At 45.3% G+C, this 26,513-nt stretch overlaps 4 protein-coding genes across 4 annotated transcripts; 3 read left to right on the top strand and 1 right to left on the bottom strand.

Annotated features, from left to right (window-relative positions):
- Positions 1–2,838: 2,838 nt before the first annotated feature.
- Positions 2,839–5,630, top strand: LOC129588896 (uncharacterized). The gene is made up of 2 exons (XM_055483312.1): positions 2,839–4,092; positions 5,526–5,630. Exons 1-2 carry the CDS (start codon positions 2,839–2,841, stop codon positions 5,628–5,630), a joined length of 1,359 nt encoding a protein of 452 aa, XP_055339287.1.
- A 4,807-nt stretch (positions 5,631–10,437) lies between these two features.
- Positions 10,438–14,702, top strand: LOC129588969 (uncharacterized). Its single transcript, XM_055483404.1, has 6 exons — positions 10,438–10,748; positions 13,093–13,357; positions 13,457–13,671; positions 13,747–13,914; positions 13,981–14,191; positions 14,400–14,702. Exons 1-6 carry the CDS (start codon positions 10,722–10,724, stop codon positions 14,654–14,656), a joined length of 1,143 nt encoding a protein of 380 aa, XP_055339379.1. The 5' UTR covers positions 10,438–10,721; the 3' UTR covers positions 14,657–14,702.
- A 786-nt stretch (positions 14,703–15,488) lies between these two features.
- LOC129588950 (uncharacterized) lies at positions 15,489–18,581 on the bottom strand. Its single transcript, XM_055483384.1, has 3 exons — positions 17,867–18,581; positions 16,268–16,682; positions 15,489–16,197 (listed from the first exon to the last, which is right to left on the bottom strand). Exons 2-3 carry the CDS (start codon positions 16,400–16,402, stop codon positions 15,802–15,804), a joined length of 531 nt encoding a protein of 176 aa, XP_055339359.1. The 5' UTR covers positions 16,403–16,682; positions 17,867–18,581; the 3' UTR covers positions 15,489–15,801.
- Positions 18,582–21,308: 2,727 nt separating this feature from the next.
- Positions 21,309–25,894, top strand: LOC129588928 (uncharacterized). Its single transcript, XM_055483349.1, has 6 exons — positions 21,309–21,613; positions 22,336–22,506; positions 23,241–23,455; positions 24,106–24,273; positions 24,370–24,580; positions 25,332–25,894. Exons 1-6 carry the CDS (start codon positions 21,556–21,558, stop codon positions 25,604–25,606), a joined length of 1,098 nt encoding a protein of 365 aa, XP_055339324.1. The 5' UTR covers positions 21,309–21,555; the 3' UTR covers positions 25,607–25,894.
- Positions 25,895–26,513: the final 619 nt, after the last annotated feature.

Here is a 26,513-nt window from a genome sequence, read left to right as displayed (position 1 = left end):
CCTTCAGAAGAGTGAAAAATGGGTTAACTTTGGCCATTTTATCCTCCGGATCCAAGTGGTCGTTGTCGGCCAGATGGAAATATTTTTTAATTTTCTAAAAATGAAATAAAATTATTAATGCCAACCGCTCAGGGTGTCGATGAACAAATGCGTTTTTTGATGGGTTCCTGCAACCGGAAGTACGTGCCGTATGTTTTATGTCCAAAGCGACAAGACCTTATCCTGATTCCGCAATAAAAAAATACTACTTATATTGCACCCGCCTTAGGTGACGGCAAAACTGCACCAAAACATAATTTATTTGCACTTGCTCACCTCGAATCGTTTACATGACATCTTCGATGAAAGGGCAGGAAAGCTGAACAATACGGAGCGCATCCAGAAGTGTCTCGTAGTAGGCAGCTACACAATTCCGCTGCACAAGAGTATCTCGATGAACAAAAAAAGATCAGGCATGGGAAGCTGGAAATCAGCGTTGTGCTTTCTGGCATATCGTTCGGATTCCGTAATAATATGAGTCGCTACAATATCATCAAAATACATCTTATAAAGTTCCAAAGGTGTCTTGCTGATCAGCTCTGGATGTTCGTTTGCGAGCTTCCTCGGCATTTTCCAGTGTGCTCTGGAAATGACACGAAAGCGCTCTCGTCAGGCTTCCAGTCTACTTCCGGCAGGAGGAGGACGCCTTCCTTTCGCTTTGGAGCTGGACGGTCTTCGGCCTCTGAATCGGTCTCGTAGCAAACGTCGAGATCTCCAGCCACATCTTTGGGCATTTGCGGTCTCAGATCATTTTCATCAATATCCTCTGTATCCGAGCACACACCAGGTTCCGGTGGAAGACAAACGATGTCAATCTCCCGGTGTGGTCTGTTTGTCAATTGTTCAAAATATCCTTCGCCTCTTTAAGCGTTTTTGCCCGTGTTTGAGGCATTTTTAAAAAGTACGCAACGAATAAAGAAATTAATATTTTGCAGAATTTTCACGCGGGAAGAAACGCAAATAAAAAAGTGGGAAATCGTAGTGATGGATGGTACACTAAGCAGTCACAGCTGTGCATGCGTTACCGGCTTTGTTGCTGCAAGTTGGTTTTTTTCAAGCGCCAAATTATTAGTTGTCATACCACCACTGCAATTGTTCAACAAAGACACTGCAAAGAGCTCTTCTGCTTCACGGCGGTGATTTTTTAATTTTCGAGTGTTTTTAGTAGATTTACTTTGTTCGCACTTTAAATTTTAACTATTATGGAGATTATGGAATTATTATTAATTATGGAACATGATTTAGTTATGCCGCAATGGTTGAAAGCCGTTGTACAGAAGCAGATTGATTGTGGGAATACTGGCAAGAAAGCGCGGAGCAAGATTTATAGTGCTGTGTACTGGAAACTGAAGGTGTCTGTTTCCAGCTAGCTCAAGCTGGATACAAATTTGAGAGTGACTTATTTATGAGTACTTTTGAGGTTCTGTGATTGTATCTAGTGCTTTTAAGAACGGTTTTGCAGCAACCTTTAGAATTTTTTTTCGTGATAACAGAATGGCAAAATGCTGGAAGCCATCAAAACTTCTTTTTTTCCCGCTTGTCTGGTGGATGGATTAAGTGAAATGTTCCCAGATGAGAACAAACACCAAGATGTAAGCGCGGTGTACACTAATTATTTAAAATTTTAAATTAGCAGTTAGAATAAAAGCTATTTGACTGCTCGTTTTCTAACATTCGCAGCACGGCCCGTCGAACGTGACGTTAAAAGACATTGCAGGTTTACGATGAATGGATTACAGCGCACGTGGCCAATTCCATGTTCTTTTAGACCCTTCATGGGCAATGGCGTTAGCAAGTAACACGTTTGTTTGACGGACAATGGCCTTGCAATGTTTGACTTTTGGATAGCATCGTGGACATTTCTGAATAAAGCATTATCACTTGTACCTTGCTGATTTATCTCGAATTTATTGAATCATCGACTAGAAAGTTATTGACCAAGGCATCAGAGAGCTCAGACAAGTCTAAATTAGCGATTTTCGCGCACCTGTAGCTTTTAATTAACTTGAGACATAAGGTTGAATAATGTTTTTATAGTTGCTTTGAAGTCCCTTATTGCTTATTACGTTATGGGATATCGATTAACTATTGCCGCTCGCTGGGGAAAAATTCTCAAACGCCTTGTCGTTTCCTAACACCAATGCCCGTCAACGGGTTAAGTCGGAGTAACCGTGTCGCGAAAAATCCGTGACCACGGAAACTCCGTCAGTACCGTCCCTTCGAGAAACCTTTTCTCCGTATCAAAAAACGGTTGACTATGGGAGCGCCTTTACTCGCTCAGTTCTGTTTATTTACTGGAAAACAGAAAAAAATGACAGTCCCTCCTGCCTGAAGCTGTTTGCCTTTGCCCCAACAGCGCTTCGACTGCCTGCCAAAACGAAATCCGAGCGCACCAGCACTTTGGCCACTGCAGTGAAAAAGAATCTAGATCTGTTCGACCGTGACACTGAGATCCCACCCGCGCAGTCTGCCAAAACCAAGAGGAAACGCAGCACGGACGAAGACATAGCTCGTCGTGTCGGCGAAAAGATTGATGACGGGTCCGTTTCTGGTGCGATGCGCATTGTGATGTCTACGGATTCCGTCGCGGACATCACCTCTGACACTCTGAAGGAGCTTAGAGCGAAGCACCCAGAATGTGCGCCTCCGCCCGTGTCAGTCCTCAATGCTGATACACATGTAGCGCCTCCCGTAACCGCCGCAGATGTTTTTGCAGCCATCCGCAGCTTTCCACGGGGCTCTGCTGCAGGACCAGACGGGTTGCGCCCTCAACATCTAATCGACATAGTCGGTGGGAAAATGGACGATCACAGTGGACAATTTTGCGAGAGCCTAGCTGCTGTTCTCAACGTTGTCTTGGAAGGAAAAGTGCCAGCTGATATCCGTCCTGCTTTCTTCGGTGGAAAGCTGCTGGCCTCGCGGAAGAAGGACGGCGGGCTGCGCCCCATTGCGTTCGGAATGACATTGCGCCGTGTCATTGCCAAAATTGTTTGCAGTAAAGTAGCGGAACGGGCGGTTGCTGTTCTTTCTCCTGGACAAGTTGGCTTTAACGTACGTGGTGGGGCTGAAGCAATAGTACACGGAACCAGACAATTTATCAACGAGAATCCCGAAATCACAAAAGCCATCGTCAAAGTGGATTTCCGTAATGCGTTCAATACAGTTTCGCGAGAAGTAGTGCTCGACGCTGTGAAATCGCACTTCCCGGAATATTTTGCCTTTTTCCAGTCAGCTTACGGACATCATTCTTCACTGTTCATTGGTGAACATGTTATGTCATCCGAATCAGGACTGCAACAGGGTGATCCGTTGGGCCCGCTATTGTTCTGTCTAGCATTGCAAGCCGTAATTCTCACCCTTAATACCGAGTTAAACGCTTGGTACCTTGACGACGGGACGCTTGGCGGTCTCCCAGAAAGTGTACAGGAGAATTTTGCTCGAGTTATTGAAGGTGCTCGGAGAATTGGATTGGAAATAAACGTCACAAAGTGGGAACGATACGTTTCTGGCGGGTCGGAGACAGCTCAGCAGAAAGCAGTAGATGATTTTCTTGCCCAACACCCCGGTGTCCGTGTAATGTCCAGCTCCAGTCTGACTTTGCTTGGAGCTCCTATCTTGGACGCCGCGATCGCCCCCCTGTTTGCCGAGAAAGCGCAATCGTTGGCCACGGTGTGTGAGCGGATGCAGCTGCTCCCACGTCACCACGCGCTTTTCTTTCTGCGCCACTGCCTCGGGGCACCAAAGATCGTATACATGCTGAGATGTAGTAATGCCTGGAAATACTCAGAGCAATTGTATAAAATCGACGAAGTCTTGCGTTCCTGCTTCCAACAGTTGTGCAACGTCCGAACCAATCACGATGACTATCCCAGCTGGCGACAGGCGAGCCTCCCGGTTAGCAGAGGTGGTATTAGCTTACGTCGCTCGGAGGAATTAGCACTCCCAGCCTTTCTGGCTTCGATTCACTCCGTTGCCGACCTGGTGTCTTTACTGCTCCCAAATCGACCGGCCGTCGATGTCTCTACAGCGCTAAAAATTTGGAAAGCGGAGCGGGTACAGCGGGGTCTCTAAAGTGAACGGTCGGGATACATAAAGGTCGCTTACGGGATGCAGGTGGAATACGTACGCATACTGTGGGATACGGATCGGGTACAGCGGGGTCTCTAAAGTGAACGGTCGGGATACATAAAGGTCGCTTAAGGAATACAGGTGGCATACGTACGCATACTGTGGGATACGCAGCGGGTACAGCGGGGTCTCTAAAGTGAACGGTCGGGATACATAAAGGTCGCTTACGAGATACAGGTGGCATACGTACGCATTCTGTGGGATACGGAGCGGGTACAGCGGGGTCTCTAAAGTGAACGGTCGGGATACATAAAGGTCGCTTACGGGATACAGGTGGCATACGTACGCATACTGTGGGATACGGAGCGGGTACAGCGGGGTCTCTAAAGTGAACGGTCGGGATACATAAAGGTCGCTTACGGAATACAGGTGGCATACGTACGCATACTGTGGGATACGGAGCGGGTACAGCGGGGTCTCTAAAGTGAACGGTCGGGATACATAAAGGTCGCTTACGGAATACAGGTGGCATACGTACGCATACTGTGGGATACGGAGAGTGTACAGCGGGGTCTCTAACGTTAACGGTCGGGATACAGAAAAGTCGCTTACGGGATACAGGTGGCATACGTACGCATACTGTGGGATACTATGGGTACATCCGCTAGAGAGTGTCCTGAAAAATTTGCCGTGTACTAACCGTGCCATAGGTGTCCAGGTAGGCGTAGTCATTCAAGGCAAAACCGAAAAATCCATAGTGAGTATGGTGTCTGGATATTACTTCCACCCGGTCCACGGGCGGTTGGAATGGGTGCGCAGAAGCTATCCTGCCTATCCGAGCCATACCGCAGTTTGGTAACGTAACAGCTACCCTGCTTCGAAGAACTCCTATAACGAGATCTTTTTGCGTGTAAATCTTTTGGCATCTGATCTCGTGCAACTTCCCGAAGCCACTTTATGCATAATCTGACTGTAAATTTGCCGCTCACGGTAGTAATTCACTTTTACTGCGGCATGGCTGCATATGCTGTATGTTAGGTCGCTTTTGGAAAAGGGATTTCCTTAAATGAGTATTTTAGAAACGTTATCAGTTTCCCATTCAAAGCTTGCTTGATCGTTATTCGTTCATAATCGCGAAATGTTTTTGCTGTTTATGATAAGGTTGGACTGCTGTCTTTTTGCGGCGAACAGTATTAAATGGGAATAGTAGACGATCAACTGCGCAGCAGTTTTACAACCAAAACAATGCCGAATAAACAGTAAAATTCATAAAGGTGACCACACATACCCAAGCGTATGCATGGCATTATCGGCTGTCTGGGTTAGCATCATCACCATTATGAAGTGCAGTGTACGGGTAAAGGGTCGTTAACATTTAACGCAAATACGTTTACAGAAACACGTTTATTCTTATACAGTGCACAACGGATGACCGCTTGTTGGGCTATGCAGCCGCCGGACAGACCGGCATTTATGGAAAGCGCTTGGAAACCCTGGCGCCGTTGAGCGAAAGAATCGCGTAGAATCGTAGCCGGATAATCGTAGAGCGGCTGACCAGTAGGTTACAAATATGTACTCTGTATATTTATTCCCCATACAGTCTGTACTCGTACGTAAATTTCGTTCCTTCTGAACAAGATTTCTCTAGCCGGATGACATTCGGCATTTCCTATTGATCTTTGAAACAGTCGATACGGGAAACGGATAGGCAAGGTAAGTATTGATTTTCAAATACTAATTACAGCATGCAAGATATACAGAGTAGCCCAAACCCGGCAGTGGATGACAGCTTATTTCTACTCCATTCTGTTTACTTACACAATGGAGTAGAGTACAGGTAAGGTTATATCGAGTATTTTCCACCATGTAGATTCAGAATACCCAATGCCATAACGTTTAAGAATTTAAAATTTAATCATTTTTGCTGCAATAAGAGGATAAACCTGTGCCTAAACCCGGCCGGCACCGACCTATAGCTAATTGCCTTGTAACAGGCAAGCGCGAGGAGCTCACAAGATGTCTTTATTGACAGATAAAGTGCTGACAATACTGCGTAATAGCAGGAAGAAAGAACAAAGCCAGTATGGCTGAATCTAGAAACGGTTGCTAGATGCGTCCGTGAGCGTGTCCACGTGCGTGATGCGGCCATATCAGCCGTGCGCTGTGTGATGCTGAGCGCAGACTGGACTCTATTCAGCGCGAGCGTATAAGCGCTGAGTCATACGGCGAGAGAGGGACGAGAGAGCAAGTATGCTCAGTGTGTGCGCACGCGGTATATCCACTTCAGTGGATGAGTGCAGTGCAGCGTCACACGTACGTACAAGAGAGAGGCGAATACGGCATGTAAGTGAGTGCAAGTACGCCACTTGTGGGCGTAGCACCACGCACAGGATCGTACGCCTGATATCCTCTAATGGGTGTTGGTTTATACTGCACAAGACTGCTGACATCGCCAGGTGGTATAGATTTTTTTGAATCTAGTCAAAGATTCTTCAGCATGCCCAGTGCGATAGATAGTGTTTACAGAAACTGAGGTGAGCTTGAAAATGCCTCCAGCATTTTCAACGGCAGATCATCACTGTACGAGTTGAGACAGCATCACACACAATACCTGATTTGCGATAAGCCGCCGATCAAGAGAGCAGGCGCACAAGCCGGGCGCAGGGGCCACAAAAAGTAATTAAAAAGTAATTAAGACGCTGCTCTCTAAGACATGGCCTGCTCCCACAGGCACGGGCCCGACTCACAAAAGTGACTATGCGGAGTCCGGTAGTGGTCATGCGCATACGCGATGTAAAACAATGGAGGAGACACAGGAGGAGGGAGAAATTGGTCTGCCCTGTGTCTGCCCGTGGTGGGTTCATTGCGCGTGCAGTTTTTCGCAAGGCGAAAGAGGCAAGCATTCCTTTCAGACGCGGGACGCGGTGCCTCCAAGTCATGTTATCTATACCATGGGTACTGGCCGCTTGCTTATCGCAAATTCGAAATATTTCCGCTCCGCTGTTCATTTGTGTAAGGTAAGTTGTTAATGCTGCGATATGCCTCGGCGCATGGTAGCAGTCTCTTCTGATTCCACCGAAATCCTTCGACTATGATGTATATTTTTGTATCACTTCCTTTTTAAGTCAGGTTATTAACACAATCTTGTTGCAACTTCGTAGGCCTTTGTTACAAAAGGATGCGTTTTAACGCTCATCAATTTTAACTCTTTACATCTTAACAACCGGATCCCGCGTGCGCAAACAGATTTCACATCAACGTGTACAAATCGTTTTGGTGATGAATGGCAAAACAGAAAGCAAAAATTTGTTTTGGAACGCGGGAGAGCAGACTTTACCTAGGATGCAGCCAATTTAGATAGCGGCATGCAATGATATTACCGAAATGGAGCATTTGAAAGGACATGGCGACAGGAAGCGTTCCAAGCGATGTGTTTCTAGGAGGACACAGGATGAGCTCAATACGCGTCAAATTCATCGGAGGCGAAGCCGGGCCGAGCAGAAACGCAAATTCCTTTGCGTGGACATTTTAACGAAGATTTTTGACCCAGCTAGACGACTTCCGTCCGGTTTCCGCAAAGCAGTCCGTCCAAGCGGTCAGTGTCCGTAAACGGCATTCCTCGTGTTTGCCGTGATATCTTGCCTAGATTGCCAATACAGTAAAACAGAGTAAATATAATCCCGGCCATCTAATACGGCACACCCGTATCTCTTGCCGGTCACCGCAAAGCCGCCGAGTACAGGTACTGCATAGCAGTGAGTGAGGAAGTGCCGTATATCCATTACACAGCCGCGCACGCGGTTTTTTTGCGTTTTAAAATCGGTTTGGTGGTGGCTCACGCACTGCAATAAAGCATACATGTTGATGTATTTGCCGGCTTTGTGGTGGCCGGCCATAGATACAAGTGTGTTAGATGGCCGGGATAGTCAATAAAAAATTCGAAATACTCGTATTCTTTGGAGATCATCGGGATACTATGAGTGTCGCAGCGACATTCCGCCCCGCTTTATCGTCCAATTTTATTGCGCTGAGTTCTCGGATGTGAGCAATACCTGCGAATCGCGATGTGATGCTGCAGAAAGCCGGTGGCCCAGTATGTGCGGCGTACGAAATCGCCTGCGGAGACTAGATTGCGGTGTTTCTGCGTTTATGGCGTCCGCCCTCGAAGCCCAAGTTCCCAACAGCTACCGGTACGGTTACCGCCTACGGCAGGCAACAATCCGTGCTTCGGTTTGTTATTCTGCAGAAGTAACGGTTGTTTACCAGTTTTCACGTTTCTTTTTACAGACATCACGTGAACATGTGTAGCCGGCAGAAAGGTGGACGGGTGGATGGTGGATGTTCAATGAAATCGCATCCACCAATCTGCCGAAGGTCGGCAGATTGGTGGATGAAATTTCATTGAACATCCACCATCCACCCGTCCGTCTTTCTGCCGGCTACAAACGTGCGCAACTAAGAATGTACGAGATGCGTCTAGATGATGCCGCTCGTCTGGCGCAGTTTGTCACCATGCTGCTCGGATTTGAGGACGTGAGCCCGGTCGATCGCGCTACTTTACTGGCGGAAAAATCTTTTGTCATTATTAGGTATGGTACGCATGCTGTGGGCGGCAATCGGCGTCTACAAAACTGTTGCTGTTGTTCGTAGCTGCATCGCATCATTTAAAGTATACCCGGCATGTTGTCATTAAATTCGCCCTTGTAAATTACAAGGTCTGGTTTTATGGCAACATGACGGATCCCGAGCAGATCCACACCGGCGACTACTGGTTGGAGATTCTGGGCGTTAATTTTGAAGTACGCCGGTTCTGCTTTTGATTCAGCGCTGCATTCAACAGGGTCGTGGTCAGGTGACCACGTCTCATGTGTCAAAAATGATACACATACCCTAAAACTTTCGCTTTCGCGCACTCCGAATTACTTTCTCGTAATACTTTATGACATTCTAAAGCTAAATGATTTGTGTACATTGTTTTGAAAACTGTTTGCGCGCACAATATCCGATTACCGCGATATGGCGAACTAAAATGGGTTAAACGTTTAAATTCATTGTTGTGTACCATAGTCTGGTTATTACCCGATCTTCTTCAAATTTCGCTGTAAAAGACACTTGGCCATACATTAAAGTCGAAAGTGAACCAGTAACAGATTCACAAGATTTTTTTCCGAAGTTAAAATAAATTTCAAAAATTTTGAAATTCATTTTAAAATTATGGAAAAGTGCGATGACCTGAAACTAGTTCACTTTCGACTTGATGGCCGTGTGTGTTTTACAGCAAGGTTTCAAGGAGATTGAGTAATAACCAGACTTTTGGTACACAGCAATGCATTTAAACTTTTCGACGATTTTAGTTCGCTTAATCTCGGCAACCGGATGTTGCGTAAGCCATTCCTGCTCAGATGGGAAAGTAAAACGCGAATGGGGCATGTTGATGCACATGCAAACAGGGCAATAAATCTCATTGTTATACCTGATCATTTATGATAGAGTGTTCGTGTTCTGATTATTATACAAAAGCGGCTGGCGCTTGTTAGCTTCTTGTGGCTTGTGGTCGCAAACTTGCCGCCACCCGGAACTTAAATAGTCTCCTCTACTGCTCAGTATTAAAATTTTGTTAAAGTTTTCTACCCTATGACAGTTTTTAAAAATAACTGCTTCTGTACATTTTTTTTCACAAAGACGTAATTCACATCAGTAGATAGAAAAATAATTTCTCCATCGATTCCTGTAAAGTCTAATATGAGTAGACATTCACCTTAAGCAATTAGAGGAGCTGCTCGGCCACGCCCTGTTGAGCTTTGCAGATGAAATCAGTTCACTGCAGTTTTCCAGCTCACAATAACATCCCACCCGCTTGATCTACGGTATTGGTGTTACACCGATACCGACGGTGTATAAGAAAACACTGACGGTGTAAATGAATGCTTCGTTGGGCACTGCAGTGATGCGGTGCTGTTGCTCGGCAGGTGAATGATGCAGCTGACGCAGTTCAGTAAGCAGGAGCGCCGCGTTAGATTGACAGAGGCGCGTGCCTGCGATCCGGTGCGGCTCAGCTGGAGGATACCCGTCGCTGTAGCAGCGTGACGGGCATGGGCTGCCTTAGTACATTTACTTAATTAATGACTGATTCAATCTGTAACGTGATTGGCGCCTATGATACCACTCTATGAAACACCGTGTGTTTCATAGTCGTATCGACTAGGCTACAGCCTGGCGCTTGTAACTGTACTGGTAAATCAGAAATCTGCCGCATTGGATTAATCCCCTTCATTCGCCTGGTTTTGTGGGTTTTGTACGGTACCAGGTAGTACATGGGAGCCTCTCACCCTGAGTGTGGTACACATGTCCCACGCCCTGCCTCATCCTGACTGTCACAGGCACCATAATTCTGTTCTGTAAAAGAGAATAATGTGCGCTTTCTTACAGGCGTGCAAATGCCATCCTGCAGGGCCACAAGGCCGTTTTGTGCGCCGATCCCACTGGACGTTTCCATAGTACCGCATGAGGCAATGGTAGAAAATATACTTGGAGTCGGAGTTCACTTCCTACCGTAGCATCATGCGGGATCATTGCTTCATACTACTCATGGCTTCATATTATCCTTCCTGTGGATGGCGGACTCCACGGGCGTCGTCGAGGTGAGTGATTGGTTTGTTACTTTCACAACGATTCTTTTAGAAAACCGTTATGGGCCGTTATAAGGAGCCGCTTCCCATCCCCGTGTATTACTGGCACCAATTTCCACCACATTTTCATCTCAGATATTTATGTATTCTTTTTATTTTTGACTGCGATTACCTTCGTCGTTAAATCATTAAGATGCAGATTCGTTGGGGCGCATGCATTTAAACGGTTCCTTACGTGACACCAGCCGACCAGCGTTGTCGGCGTGCCCGGAGATGAACACATAGTCACGAGGATACAATTTTTAAAGTTGCGTAACATCTTGAGCCGACCCGCCGCCATCGAGCGAACGCTCCCGCAATTTGGCCTTACCTTGATACCAGCGGTTTGTTTTCCGGTGATATAATGACGGTTATGCTTGGAAAACTGTGGGTTGGTGTCCGCCCACGATGTTTACGCTCGCGTCTTCGTTGTTTGATTAATGCCTCTGCGGTGTTCTCCGCGCATTTTCTCGTTGCAAGATACTCACAATTTTGCAGATTAATAATCCTTATCGACGGACGAAAATATCCTGCTTAAATATCGATCCGCCTAGAAAGAATTCTAGGATTTTTCCATTTCCTTTTAATCATAACTTTAGAAACTGTTAATTAAATTAATATCTCGGTAGATAAAAAGAAGTTAATAATAATAAACTTTATAAGTTTATTCAGTCGTAGTACACATTTAGTTTAACTAGGTTAAATACTTTTATCCCGAGAGCACCAATGCCGTAACTCTTTTTCCAGTTTGGATCAAAAATAGCTACAAAAAATAAAGCTTGGGTAATTTTGGGTGCTAATATTTAAATCACCAATGCAAACAAACAATTGCCTAAAACTGCAATGCAGGAATTGATACTACGTTTACGAGCAGAGCACTAGCTTGGCCCGTAATTTCCATCGCAAAGGTACAGGTAGCACATATTAGCGCAAAGTTAAGTGTTAAGTTGTTGCACAAGTAAACACGAATAAAATGCTTTTGGCTGAATAAAGCGATCAATAATCGTCCCTTCACTCCAACGTAAATGTAAATGTGATGCGTTATGACAGGCTGCGTAAGTTCTGCTTCTAAGAAAACTGGAACACTAGTACGCGATATTAATAAATATTCTCGTAGTGCAAAATAGTGCAAATGAGGTACTAGAGCCTATTGGACCAACCGCCCTTGGAGTGAAGAGCGCTTCGCGCTACATTTCAGCACTCGGTTACGAGTACGGACTACTAGAGTCCAGACTCTAGAGTAATAGAAGGAGAACAGTCAGATGGAGAACATTTAGAGCAATGGAGAATAATTAGAATGATGAAAAGTGCTCTAAATAAAAAGTTTTGGTATTCTGATTTGCGTGTAATCCTTAGCATTTTATTTCCTCAACTTTCCCAAACCAGATGTTGCGCACACACACTATGAATCATTTGGCTTCGACTGGCTGTAATTTTCGACAATACCGTCGAAGCGAGTAATCGACTTCTATTGTGGCATAGCTACTTTAAATATGTATTTTCCCTACTTGTTCACAAATTATGTTTTCCATATTTCTACCCCTTCTAAGCCGTTAGTTTCGGATCCTGTCATTTACGACATTGCCAGTAACAAAGATCGGCGATCTTCGCCACAGCAATACCGGCGACAGATTAGCAAGTACTTACTAATTATTATTTAATGATTTTTGGAATACTGTAATTATAGGCCTGAACCCAGCTCTGGCTGACAGCTCAGATTTACACCAAGCGTATTTATGTACACAGCACAGGAAAGATCGTGAAGGTAATATGTATCGATTATTTTCCACCCGGTGTCATACCGCGTTTGCGAGACTGAGGTGAGCTTCAACATGCTTCCTGCATCTTGGACTGTCTACTAGTATCTAGTAGACTATCATTGTACTGCCTGATACACATCACCTATAATTATTGTTGACATTTATTGCCGTGTATGGTAGCTTTTATTGTTTTTTTATTACACCGCGATATGACCCGTTGTGTGTTTCGGCATCGTACATACATCTACCTGCAATCTTCGGAAGCGCATTTTTTATCGATTTATTGACCTAGTCAGATTGTTAAGCGATCTTATAGAAACCAGGTCGAGTCTACTAAGTTTCCATCAGTTCTGCAACCATATGCGTACAAGCGTGCATTCATGTTATCTCCGCACATCTTAAGATGTTGCGTGCATAAAACGTTTCCACGCCTTTGTATAAATCTGTGTAGAATGCCACACGAAAAATTTTTTTAAAGTGCAATGCGTCAAAGTACCGTTGGACACGAATTTGCTACCACTGGAAGCTAGTGAAGAGTTTAGGAGTTTTGATTTTAGAAGGGTGGATGTAATGACATTACCGGAATGGAGAATTCGGAGGGGTGCTGCGAAGGGAAGCGCGCCAAGCGATGTCTTTCTGCGGACAGGACCGTTGCGGACCCAGCACTAGCACAACAAGCAGCGCCCTCATCCGCATCGGAAACGGAGCCACGCTCAACAGAAATGCAGATGCTGCTCCGTGGACGTTTTAACAAGGATTTCCAGCCCACCCAGACGACGTTTCCACCCGGCTTCCGCAAAGTTGTGCGTCCAAGCAACCAGTGTCTGTAATATGTTTCCCATGATGTCGTGTGTGGATTAACAATAATTAACATATTTTTTGCAGTCCATACATAGTATAATTAAAATAATTTTTTTGCAGATCTTCACGGCTTCACGAGTGTCGCAGCGACCTTTCGCCCATCTTTGGCATCCAGTTTTCCTTTCGCCGAGTTCTCCGATGTCAGCAATTCCCGCGATGTGATGCTGCAGAAAGCCGGTGGCGCGGTGTGTGCGGCGTACGAGATCGCCTACGGAGACCAGATTGCCGTGTTCTCCGCCTTTATGACAGCCGCCCTCGAAGCGCAACAGTTACCGGTACGGTCTCCGCCCATGGCAGGCGCTCAGTGTTCTTTTGCTTTTGCGTAACCGTTTTTTCGGTCTATTTTTTAGTATCAGCCACAGACCTCACGCGAACGTGCCCAGCGTGCAATGTTCGAGAAACGGCTAGATGATGCCGCCCGTCTGGCGCAGTTTGTTGCCATGCTCCCTGGATTCGAGGACGTGAGCCCGGTTGATCGCGCTATGTTAGTGGCGGAAAAGTCCTTTGTCACTACTATGGTAAAAAGCTACTTATGCTGTGTTAGCGGAAACCTGTATCTATCAAAACGTTGCTGCTGTTTGTAGTTGCATCATATGAAGTACATTTACAAGGGAGATTTTTACGGCACCATGCCAGGTCCCGAGCAGATTCACGCCGGCGACTACTGGATGGAGATTCTGGGTGTGGATCCGGAAGTCCGCCGGTTCTGCTTCAAATTCAGCGATGTATTCAACAGAGTCGGGCTGACGCTGACGGAATCTTATATGATGCTGGCCGCAGCATTTTTTGATCCGCGTAGGTATTGTTAATATTTCAACGTGATCGGTATAACTGTTCGGAAACTGATACAGATCATAGGCTTCCTGTCTAGCAACTGCAAACGACTTTCGGATACGAATTTCCCATTCAGGCCGGAACGTACCGATACGAATTTGTGTTTATTGTAAAAAAGTACGGTAAAGCAGCGATCAAGGTGGTCTTGCCAGAATATTGATTTTACTAGGTACCACAACTGCCTCGAATAAACCGCTACTCGCACAACTGCATACCTTTTACATGGATGCGCTGACGTACACGATTGGCCATCGTCACCGCGACTGGGCGGAACGCGCGGCCATCTTCAACAAGCTGAACGAAGCGTCCGGAATGCTGTCCATGGCACACCAGCTTTCTCTTGTATGGTTTCCGTACGCCGGTCAGACGTTGCCTCCGGTCCCCGCCCCGTTGCGGACACTGCTGCAGGACTGCTTAAAACCATAATTTCTCTTATACATTATTCTGACGCAGTGCCGTATGGCCTTTTTCCATTCACGGTTTGCCAAACAATATGTGTTCTTTGGTGAGACTTTTCATGTGTACAAGGCAAACGGCATCTCTTTCCCCCTCGCTTAGTACCGTTTATTTCTTTCCCCCTGCTGCATCGCTGCCGTGAGTGAGCGCACACGTGACACATTGCATTCAGTCGTTTCACACATAAACCGGTTTTGCGGCTGCGGCAAATTACGCAACTGATCCTGTGCACAGATAAGAGCGCTGTGCCGCCTGTGAAAAGGCTGAATCAAAGCGTCACGTGTGCGTTCACTCACGGCAGCGATGCAGCAGGGGAAAAGAGATAAACGGTACTAAGCGAGGGGGAAAGAGATGCCGTTTGCCTTGTACTTCAAGTATACTTTCCGGTTTCCACCGATTTTTTATGTTCTCGTTTGGGAAGTTTGTCCCCGTGCTGCTGTGGTAGGAGGACGTTAACTCGATCAATTACATAACTGGCTTTTGTCGTTACTTTCTTAACCAATAAGTGTAGCTCGTGTATCAGCTACTGTACTTGCATCCGCCTAACTGTGGCGCATCGTCATACAACGTACACACGTACGTACTTACCAGGTACATGTAGGACGAGGCTTGCGCTATGAACGATTGCCACTGTCCTACGTCAACCACAATGACAAATTCACTCCTCACAAAATTTATGATAAAACGCAAGCTCGCTTCGCTCGCTCGCTTGATAATCATAAAGCAGAAAGGTTAAAATTTTATATTATTTTTATATCGATGGTTCATAATTTAGATCGATATTTAGCGTACATGAGCCATGCCAAAGTGATTGCAAAGCGTAAATAGTGTGACATGGCGCGGCAAAATATGGCGTTTGGCGTAACCCGTGAAATCACTTTCGTCGCTGTGCTAAGGTGATAGAAATTACGGGACAAGCTTGTACATCTAACAAATCATCTGTGTCTTGTACAATCAGCAGCAGAAAAGCTGCCGTTTATTTATGACAACGTGGTATCATTTGCAAGTGCAGTGTTCCACAGCTCCCGACAGAGTTCGGCACTCTGTTGTTAGAAAGGAGAGTAAAAATAAAATAAATAAAGAAAGAAAAATAAATATGCTGGGCATGGTTAAATTCATGTTTGGCGCGATTTCACCATGATCATGGCCTTCTGCACGATCCATTCGTGCAAACCGACATGCGGCCGGAACCAGCATTCCGCCGCACCGGTACCGCTGCCGGCTTTGATATCGGATACGACCATTTGGACGAGAAGCGGACTGCGGAAGACACGATTCACTTCCAGCGGTCCACTGCTCTGCGAGTCGCCGAGCGGACGGTGGGGTCGCACAACCCCGTAGGGTGCCTCGATCGGCTGGCGCAGCAATCGGCCATTGTGGCGAAACATCATATGGTTCAGCCTGAAATCATTTGCGATCACTTCCGGTGACAACGGCAGGCGCAGTGCACACTGGATCGTCAGTGTGTCGCCTTCGGTGACCCACTGATCCGGCATCGGAGTCTGGAAGACCTGCAACGGAATTCCTCGTTGACGAAGGCTACTGCAAAGCTGACAGGGAAGGGAGGGAAAGTGGGCAGACCTGGCTGGCGCGGGTGACCCACGGTCGCAGCATGTAGCGTTTGAGGGGGGTGGAGTCGATGGTGTGGACGCAGGCCACCGATCCGCTGGACAGGAAGGAGATGTTGCTGATGCGGAACAGCAGCATCGTGTCCATGGAGCTGAAGCTGTACTCGTGGCCGTCCCTCACCGGACGCGGCTGGCCGTGTTCGAAGACGACACGGTCCTGGTGCAGCCAGGCTACCGCGTCCGGGGTGTGCCGAGCGGCAGGTCACAGCCGAACGTTACATTGCTCCCCAAGGTTGGCCGCTGCAGTATTTCTTGACTGTGGACCGGTCGCTGCTGCTGCGCTCCGGCAGTTTCCCGATTATGGTCAAATTGCAAGACCACCAGGTCGTCCACCTGGCGGCGTAGGCCTTCCGCCATTATTTCATCCACTGCAAGAAAAGTATCTGCGTTTTGATTATGCGAACAAACTGCGTAACTGCTATCAAGTGCGAACTTGTTTTCATCATGGCACAACGCTTGCAAAGGCAGTTTAAGGGAAATGACTCGGTACATGGTACCAAATTCGTGTACATTCACGAAACCTTTTCATTTCGCGCACTGCTAAACACTTTTTTGCTTTGTTTTACGACATTCGGAAGCCAGATGAGTTGGTTATACTGGCGTGAAAGCCGTTTGTGCGCGCAACATCCGGTTCGGGAGTTATGGCTGTAAGAAAATTCCGAAAAGATTAAAGGAATTCAGGTGTACCAAAATTCTCATTATAAACCGATAATTTTTAAATTTTCCACATGAATGCATGTACGTCCGAAGATCGTTTTTACACCGAACCAGAATCTGCAGCATTTTGTCCAATTTTTAAATTAATTTTTAAATTATAAAATTCATTTTAAAACGTGAAAAACATGCCGGAACCGTGGTGCGGTGTAAAAACTACCTTCATGTATATCAGTACTGTATATCTATATGTGTGTTTGCACGCAAAATTAAAAGACTCGAACTCGAACGCTCCATACTACACTCTAATAGGTCCATAATACATTCGAATGCATTTAAATTTTTTGGAATTTAAATACATCTATAACTGTTGGACCAGACCGAATCGGATGTAGCGCTTGCAAACGGTTTCAACGCTAACGTACACAAATCAGCTAGGTACAGAATGTCATAAAACAAAGCAAAAAAGTGCTGTGAGTGCACGAAAGCGAAATTTTTCGTGTACGCACACGAATTTGCTACCATGTACCGTGCCACTTCCGTTAAGATTTGCAGCGTTATGGAGCCCGCTACGAAGCCCGCCCCTGAGACGGTTGGACGCAGTAATGCCTTAGATCTGCCGGGAAGTCATCGTAGGCTCCATAATAAAACTTACTTTTCCTGGCACGCTTTTCAACAACGCGCGATCCAGAAGCGCTGAATTTCACTGGAAATTCAGCGCGGAAATGCAGCATCTATCCTTGTCACGGACGGAGTGGATAGTTTAAATGAAGTTTTGCTGTTGTGAATAAGTAATACCACGTGTTTATTTTTCTTCCGCCCGATCTGTACGGTGATTATTAATAAAGAGTTACCTATGGCATAATTACAGCACTTCATTGAAATCAGCGGTACTTACATTCCACTTTTTGGTATGGACTGCAACATCCACAGAGCTGAATGACTCCCCATATCGCAACCATAATAAACTGGGTGGCCATTATGATGAGTTTTATTAAGCGGTCGGGAGAGAATACCAGCCAATAACATCCGATTAGAAAAATGGACTATCATCTATTACTCCTAGTTTCTTCCAGAAAGGAGCAGTTTCTGCCTGCTAGCTTCTAGATAACGGGCAGTATGGTAAGCTCAATTGGGACAGTATGGTAATTTTTTCACAAGCAAGTTGTCTTTAAGAATAACTGATGTGCGTTGTCTAGACAACAAATCCGCATTTGTATAGGGTGGCCATGATGATGAGCTTTATTAGGCGGTCAAGAGAGTGTATTCTCGTCCAGTTGCGAACTCGTACCAACCTGGTTAAATTCTTCTCACGAAGGTTCGCACTTCGCACGTTACCTTCACTCTTACATTCGCAGCTGGTTGCTGCTCGGCGGTTTGTCTTCTGGTCGCCACCGTTGGACGAGCTGAACGCAGATAGGTATTAGTCCGATCGGCAGTCCAACAACTCCCCCGACTGCCGCTCCCATACCCGCTACCGCTGATTCCTCAGCAACCGTTTCCCAAAATGTTTTGGATGCTTCATGACCAGATAACGTGATGGTACCCGATGCCAGCGATGCATTCGCCGAGCATTCACATGTGAAATTTACTGCATCCATAATAGAACGCTGCTTGTAGCCGTGTATTGTACGTTAGCGCACTACCCGGCTGAGTATTCGGTCTGCATGCTTGTTATATACGAGCTCGTACTGCTCGTACCCATTATTCCTGTTATTTGCCGTTAAAATGGAGATAGAAGCTTTTCTCCCTGTGGCTGTCATTATTGCGGCGCAATTTTTACTCGTGCCGCAACTCGGGCTACCCGGCAGCATCAATGTTTGTTGTGTAAATTCTTCTAGTCATCAGATTTGATTTCTCCTTAGTCCTTATAAATTATCTGGCAGTATTCACTTCTCTGTTGAGCACCGTTTAAATGTGTCGCTAGCGGCAGAATTAGCAGCAACGTCAACTAGAAAATCCAGCTTTATACTGAAAAAAAAGTGCGGTAGAAATGGTGGCGGTTAAATCACCGTCTCACTTGCCAGCGGTCAGATAATTTACTGCCACATTTGCGTATCTGCGCCGGTGACTACTGGATAGAGATTCTGGGCGTGGATCGTAATTCTGATCCGTGTATGTAGTGTAAATATATCGATGTGATAGGTACTCGTATAAATATTTGGAGACAGTTGGGGTTTTAGTCTAACGGCTGCCAGCAATTTCAGATACGAATTTTCCGTTCAGGCCAAAACATTCGGTTACCAAATTTGTTTTTATTTGCAATTAATACAGTAAAGCAGCGATCACGATGAATCTTCTAAAAATACCGGTTTTTTTAACAGGCATCACAACCGCCTCGGATAAAGCGTTACTGGCACAGTTGCACACCTTTTATATGGATGCGCTGACGTACTCGTAGATACGTATTTGGCTTTCGTCACCGGGACTGGGCGGAACGCACCGCTGCCTTCGACAAGCTGAACGACGCGGCCAAAGGCTGTCCACGGCGCACCGGCTTTCTCTTGCGCGGTTTCAGCACGCCGACCAGACGCTGCCTCCGTTTCCCGCCCCTTTTGCGGACGCTAGTGCAGGAATGGTTGAAACCCTAAATCTCAAATCTGTCAGCACTTGCACTAGTTCACTACCTTCGTTCACGTGGAATTTTTTGGCGTAGTGAATTCAGGTTCGGTGGCCTTGCATCAGTGTTTTAATTTATTTTATTTCGTTTGGTTTAAATTTATTTCTTATTCTTTTATACAAGCAGGAAAAATATCAATTTGTCTTTAATAAATACGCTCGCCATGCAGCTTTCTATTTTTTTAACTGGATAATTGTGCGCAACAAATAACCTACACTGTACATCCATGGTGATTGTTTGCCGGTTCGTACTCTGGAATAAACTCTCTCAGCAATTAAAAAATATAATTTGTAATCGCCGGTGTAATTATAGAAGCGGTCAAAATACTTTCTATGGCTTAGGTAATTATAAGCTTTCTCTTAAAATTTATAAAATTGTCGATAGACGATGAATTAGATGGTGAATTCTTTCCTGTGCAGCTGACATGTGAGGATTTTGATAAAGACTTAAGCCTTAACCGCACCCTTGTGTTTGTGAGTCCGTACGAAATAATGGATTTTTTTGTTATGTCCGATAAACGGTTTAATCGGTAGGGCCAGCTGAAAGTTTTGTCTTCACTCGGGTTCAAAAGCAAAGCGCTCACTACATTCGCTGCACTCCCTTTAACTACAGTACAGATAATTTAAAACAACTTGTTTATGTCTACACTCTACAGTGCACACGTTGACGTGGTTTTACTGAGCTTCATTTTCATTTGACGATGACATCGTCAAATGAATAACGTGGCTTGTCACTCTAGCTTCCCGGTTTGCGCTTTAAATTATAGACATGGAAGGCTTGGTACATGTTAAAGTTTTTTAAGACAAGTATTTTTACCTGTGCCCCGCCGTATCCCACGATATCCTCTACTTATTTTACATATTATATTCTCAAAATGTTTTAACTTTGTGGTTTACTGCTGTATCCCATCGCATCACTACAGTATCCTTTATGTATCCCACATGTACCCACTAAGAAACCTAAGAAACATAAAAAGCTAAGAAGCCAAAGAAAACTAAGGGGACACATGGAGGATGCACGAAGGATACTGTGGGATGCGTAAAGTACAAGTACAAAGAATGACCACATTGAATATGTTCGCAATTAGCGCAAAAAACTAAAAAAAATGATGTCTGCATCACCTTGGAAAGCCACAGTATCCTCTACGTATCTGTCATCAGTGTCATATATCCTGCTAAATCTAGTTTTGGTTTTATTAGTTGCAGCAGTATCCCTACGTATCCTGGCTGTATCCATCGAGTATCTTTCAAAAATCCGGATAACTTTCTTGGGTTTCTCAGTGGAATACATTTAGGATACATAAAGAGTACTGCAGGGATACGGTGGGATACGGCAGTGATTAAAAAAAAGTAGAAAATTAGGATGATACATGATGGATACGTACAGGATACAGCGGGATACGGTGGGGTACTGTGGATACAAGTCAAAGCACATGCCCGTAAAAATTTAACGTGCACTAGCCTTAGATGTTGAATTAACAAGCATATACAGTCGGTACGTAGTGCCGTATGTACTCTGTACACGAATAAAAGAACACCGGCAGTGAGCTGTGTGCACTGTGCAGTACGAGAAAAAGGTTTATCCGTCTATTTATCGATTACCTTCCGCCAAGTCAGGCATGCTACAGACCCTGTATAAGCGCGGCTACCGGTATATCATCGTGTGAGAATATTATCGCCTGCAGCTTTTTACGCAGCTGGATGTTCAATGCATAGTGCTACACTGCTCGTACCGATGCGCACATTACAGTTTACAAACTGTTTGACGGGATCTCTGCAGCTAATTTTACTCGATGTTCTTTCTGAACTTTTCCCGAAGACTGCACGCTTTCATTGAATGATCTGACACATCATACGAAGTCATGGGACAATTCTGGTGCCAGATTAGAAGGACTTTCGCAGCATGAGTCGACAGCGTTTGCAGCTGGGATTACCGATAAGGGTTTGTCGGGATATTGTTGTATCGTGATGGAGGATTTGCCGCTACACGGCGAAGGGTCCCAGTTTATCCAGAGTGATTCTGTGGGCAAGTACTGTACTAAATCTATGACTTCATATGCTTCAGTTCTGATCGTAGTAGACAGGTTACTTAACAGCAATAATTTTACTTAAAGTTACTTAACAGCAATAATTTAACAGCAATAAGAATAGAAACAAAACGTAATTTTGTTTCTATTCAATGTTCACTCGAATAACCCAATAAAGACGATCTTAACAGCAATACGGATTGTTAAGTGTATGGCTATGGTTAAGCGGAGCAGTTGCTCAAAACATCTTGTAATTATAACATCTGGTAGCATCGCTAATTCAGGGCCAAGAATTTTCTTATTACGATGGAAGAACTTAAGCATGTTGTCGTGCACCAAAATTCAGGTAATTATTCCATATTTCTGAACCCTTCCGCCGAAGGCGGATAACCGTTACGACCCTTGTGAGCCAAAACTGCTGCGCAAATTAATTTTTTTTTATTTTAGCAATAATGTTAAAAAAGCGAAATTTTAGAAAAGTTTTAACATTTTTGAAATGCATTCTAAGTTTGATGCCATCCCGTGCAAATGATTTTTGTTTGGGAGCGTCGTCATGGTCTGCTTTTGATAGCAAAGTTTCAGGAAGATCGGATGATAACCAGGTTTATTCAACGATACTTTTCGTTCGTCTTTATTCACCGTGTTATGCATCTCAGGATTCAAATGCTGCAAACAGAAACGGTTTCCTTGCTGGTCTACGCAAGTTAACAATTTTTTGTAGGTTCCGAGGAGAGTCGACCATCAGCACAACATACTGCGACCTCAGCGATGGGCGAAGCGCAGGTTAACCCAACAGACGTGCAGAAACTGCTGCGTGGACGTTTCAACGTGGATTTCCAGCCGCCGACGGCGAGCATTCCGTCCGGCTTCCGCAAAGTTGTATCTCCATCCGGTAAGCGTCTGAGCCGTGCGTTAAGAGAAATGACCCAGTACATGGTACATGGTAATTCGTGTACATACACGAAAACCTTACTTTCGCGCACTCCCAAACACTTTTCAGCTTTGTTTTGTGACATTCTGCAGCCAAATGATTCGTATACATCGGCGTGAAATCCGTTTATGCGCTCTACATCCGGTTCGGGCGTTATAACTGTGAGGAAATTCCAAACAGTTTAAATGGATTCAGGTCTACCAAAAATTTCACGATGGATCGATGTCCTTTAAATTTTACATGTGAACATGAAGATTGTTTTTACACCGAACCACGGTTCTGACACTGTTTTTACATCGTAGAATTAAATTCTCTAATTTTACAGCTTGTTTTAATATTTTAAAAAAAGGATGGAAAACTGATTCGGCGTAAAACGATTTTCATACTTACGCATTTATGTATGTGCAGAATTCTAAGAAGATCGCTCTACAATCAAAGATTTTTGATACACCTGAATGCGTTTAAACGTTTTTGAATTTCTTTAAAGCCAAAACCGGATGTAGAGCGCACAGACGGTTATCACGCCAGTGTGAGTAACAGAGTAAGTCTGGCTGCAGAATGTCATAAAACAGAGCAAAGAATTGTTTGGGACTGCGCGAAGGTAGCAGTTTTCTTGCATGTACACAAATTTGGCACCATGTATCGGGTCATGTACTTCCCTTAGATGTTCCTTTTTATAACAAGATCTTCGGCAGATCTTCAGAGCTTCATGAGTGTCGCAGCGACATTTCGTCCAAAATTACCAATGGATACGTACAGCGGTTTGTACGCCGAGGTCAGCAACACTCGCGTGATCCTGCTGCAGAAAGCCGGCAGCGCGGCATGTGCGGCCTATGAAATCGCCTACGGAGACCAGATTGCTGTATTCTCCGCGTTTATGACATCCACCCTCGGAACCCACCAGATTCCGGTACGCGCATGTGGTATTGTGTACTTTTTCAATTTGCGTTAGGCCAGGCCGATCTTGATTACAGTAGCTGAAATTACTCTTTTAATTATGTTACGGTACGTAGGTATACTACCTTTGTGCAAAAACTCAGGTTTTTCTGAATTTGGAGCCTCCCTATGTGCACTGGTGTCTGGTTAACTTTGGTGCAATAATGCTTTATATTTACATTTAGCATGTATTAACGTAAACGCGTGCAGTAATAATGGGTACAAGCCTGTTGACAAATTGAGCATTCGTCAGAACAGCGAACATTACAAATTTACGGGTTGCGCGTAAATCCCTACTACGGCGCGCCACGCCACACTGTTTAAACACGTAACATGCATCTGGCTGGCTGGTGGCTTGGTACCCGCTAGATATTTTAATGAGAATCTGTAACTGCCTGGCGGAATGTGGCTAGAAAACGGTCGCTGCGGTATCGGGCAATCTAACGGCGAAGCGCACTTACGCATTGCCATAAACGTAGTGCAGTGACCATCATTCAAGCGGCAACTTGGCGCTAATATCGCTTTACCTGTTCCTTTACATGCTCAGTTTGTCGACAAGCTTGTACACTGTCAATACGACGATATTCCGGCATCAGCTTTAACGTTTCGTCCATCTTTGTACAGTATCAACCACAGACCTCCCTGCAGCGGGCTTTGATGCGCATGCACCAGAAGCGCCGGGATGATTCGGCCCGTCTGGCGCAGTTTGCCGCCATGCTGCCCGGCTTCGAGGACGTCAGCCCGACCGATCGCGCTATTTTAATGGCAGAAAAGACTTTCGTCAGTACTTTGGTAAGTGTCCACAAATTTGGCTCTGCCGTGTAGTACGGCGCTGTTCCGTTATAGCAAGTTATCATGCATCTGTTTAATCGTCCCAGCTGTTTGTAGCTGCACCATATGAAGTACTTTTACAAGGGAGAGTTCTATTGCCCATTGCCGGGTCCTGAGCAGATCCACGCCAGCAGCTACTGGATGACGTCCATGGGTGTGGATCCCGAGTTAGTCCGGTTCTGCTGTGAATTCAGCCATGTATACAACGGTATCGGGTTAACGCTAGCGGAATCCTATTTACTCCTGGCCGCGGCGTTTTTCGATCCATGTATGTACCTATGTATGTCTAATGTACTGCATCACAGTCTGTTTTAAGCAGTATATGGCTGACCTGCTGCTCTGGGAGCTTCAAAAACCAAAGGGGTACTTTTTAGTTTCTTGTAAGTAGCTCGAAGGCATCTTTAGTAAAAGGGATTCTAAGAAGAACCTAAAAACCTAAGAAAACAGTAGCGGTCAGACTGCGCTGAAAATGTCCACCTAGTTGGCCAGCCGCCATGGGCATCCGTGCAGTCTTGTTAGGTAGAAAAGCGAGTTAAAAATCCCGCAGTCCAACGTTTGGCTCAGAAAAAACTTTCCGGTAACAAGCCTTTAGAATTGCCAAAATCTTGTTGGTCTCCACAAGACCGCTGCGCGACAATTTACTGACCGACATGTTACTGACTTACACGACTGGCTGACGGACAATTTGCCTTACTGCTAAATTGCTGGCCGACGTTTTGTCGAAACATTTTTGCTGACCGACAACTTGCTTTTCGGTTCGATGCGCTGAATTTTTTGGGGTTTTCTTAGCTTCTTGTTGTTTCTTAGTTTTCTTAGGTTTCTTAGGTTTCTCACGTCAGCAAAATGTCGTCAACAAGTTGCCGGTTTTCACAAAACGTCGTTCAGCGAGGTATCGTTAAGCGAGCCATCATTTCGTCGGTCAGCAAAAAGTCGTCAGCGAGCTGTCAGTGAGCCAGTTTTGGCATATTGGTAGTTTTTTCATGGTTTGTCGCTTTATCGGTTGGCGGGTGTTTTGATAGGCACGACAACGGCATCGGATAAACCGTTACTGGGACACCTGTACTCGTTTTATAAAGATACGCTGATGTACATGATCGGCTATCGACGCCGCGACCCGGTGGAATGCGCCGCTGTGTACCACAAACTGGACGAAGCGGGCAAGATGCTCCAGATGGCCTACCAGCTCGCTCTGGAGTGGTATACGAATGTGGAACAGACGCTGCCACCGTTTCCCGCCCCGTTGCGGACGCTGCTGCAGGACTGCCTGCAACGCGAATCTCTCTTAAACCTGTAGACCGTAAATTTGCACAAACGGCCTTTATTTGTTAAACCCTGTGTTCACTGTGTTGTGCGACGAAAGGGTTTTGAAGAATGGTGCTTTTCGGATTTTGCGTAGGCGCTATACGGTTTGAATCTGCAAGACCAACATATTATTATTATTATGCGTGAGGGCCAGTGACAGTCGTTGACAGATAAAGATGATGCATGGGTCGGTCGTTTTGAGGACCGGCTTGTATTAGCTTGCAATTTAAGTCGGAGATGCGAAAAAAGTGGGAATGGTCAGAAATGATTTTGTCTGCGCTGAGCTTTTGTAGAAGAAACTACTTGATTCGCATTAAGTGCATTGATTGACGAGCTTCGCTGACAAATTCTTCATTTGCATGTTCTGATTGCCAGTTAACATGAGATGGGACTGTGCGCTGAACAGTAATGGCATTACCACGCATTATTTCCAAACTTAAACGATCAAACAAAAAACAAGGTGAACGACTCTGGTCAGTTCTCAAGAACAATTTCCTAGAAACTAAAGGTTAACTTCTTCAGGCCAGTTTAGAGATTGATTCCTTATCAGAATCCCTGTCGAGTGTCCAAGAGATGCTGTATGCAACTCTGGACGGTATAATAACCAGCATTTATAAGGCAAAAATAAAGAGTACACGTACAGATGCAGTAATAATAAAAAAAAAACATTGTTTTCCGCATCTATTCCCAATTAATCTACGCGCTTCCTGCATGGTGTTCGTCGGAAACGTTCCGAAGGAGTTTTCCTTTGCTAGTTACCAACTCTGCGAACTCTTATACAACCGACGTCCACGTTGTTTGTCTGTCGGTTTTTCCAGTATCAACGGTTGTTGACAACATGCCGTATATCTGTAAATTGCGTGCGGTTTGTGGAATCACAGTTAAGGCGGACAATACCG

This window comes from Paramacrobiotus metropolitanus, unplaced genomic scaffold (assembly GCF_019649055.1).
Source record: "Paramacrobiotus metropolitanus isolate TYO unplaced genomic scaffold, Prichtersi_v1.0 Parri_scaffold0000032, whole genome shotgun sequence".
NCBI classification, from domain to species: Eukaryota; Metazoa; Tardigrada; class Eutardigrada; order Parachela; family Macrobiotidae; genus Paramacrobiotus; species Paramacrobiotus metropolitanus.
This window is presented reverse-complemented; position numbering and strand designations above follow the sequence as displayed.

Excerpts from the sequence above, each read along its gene's own strand:
- LOC129588896 (XM_055483312.1), top strand. The coding sequence starts at position 2,839 with ATGGACGATCACAGTGGACAATTTTGCGAGAGCCTAGCTGCTGTTCTC. Across the intron at positions 4,093-5,525 it reads AAATTTGGAAAGCGGAGCGG|TGCACAACGGATGACCGCTT; the intron begins GTACAGCGGGGT and ends ATTCTTATACAG.
- LOC129588969 (XM_055483404.1), top strand. The coding sequence starts at position 10,722 with ATGGCGGACTCCACGGGCGTCGTCGAG. Across the intron at positions 13,672-13,746 it reads TCGAAGCGCAACAGTTACCG|TATCAGCCACAGACCTCACG; the intron begins GTACGGTCTCCG and ends TCTATTTTTTAG. Across the intron at positions 14,192-14,399 it reads CGCAGCATTTTTTGATCCGC|GTACCACAACTGCCTCGAAT; the intron begins GTAGGTATTGTT and ends TGATTTTACTAG.
- LOC129588950 (XM_055483384.1), bottom strand. The coding sequence starts at position 16,402 with ATGGACACGATGCTGCTGTTCCGCATCAGCAACATCTCCTTCCTGTCC. Across the intron at positions 16,198-16,267 it reads GGGTCACCCGCGCCAGCCAG|GTCTTCCAGACTCCGATGCC; the intron begins GTCTGCCCACTT and ends ATTCCGTTGCAG.
- LOC129588928 (XM_055483349.1), top strand. The coding sequence starts at position 21,556 with ATGGAGGATTTGCCGCTACACGGCGAAGGGTCCCAGTTTATCCAGAGT. Across the intron at positions 23,456-24,105 it reads TCGGAACCCACCAGATTCCG|TATCAACCACAGACCTCCCT; the intron begins GTACGCGCATGT and ends ATCTTTGTACAG. Across the intron at positions 24,581-25,331 it reads CGCGGCGTTTTTCGATCCAT|GCACGACAACGGCATCGGAT; the intron begins GTATGTACCTAT and ends GTGTTTTGATAG.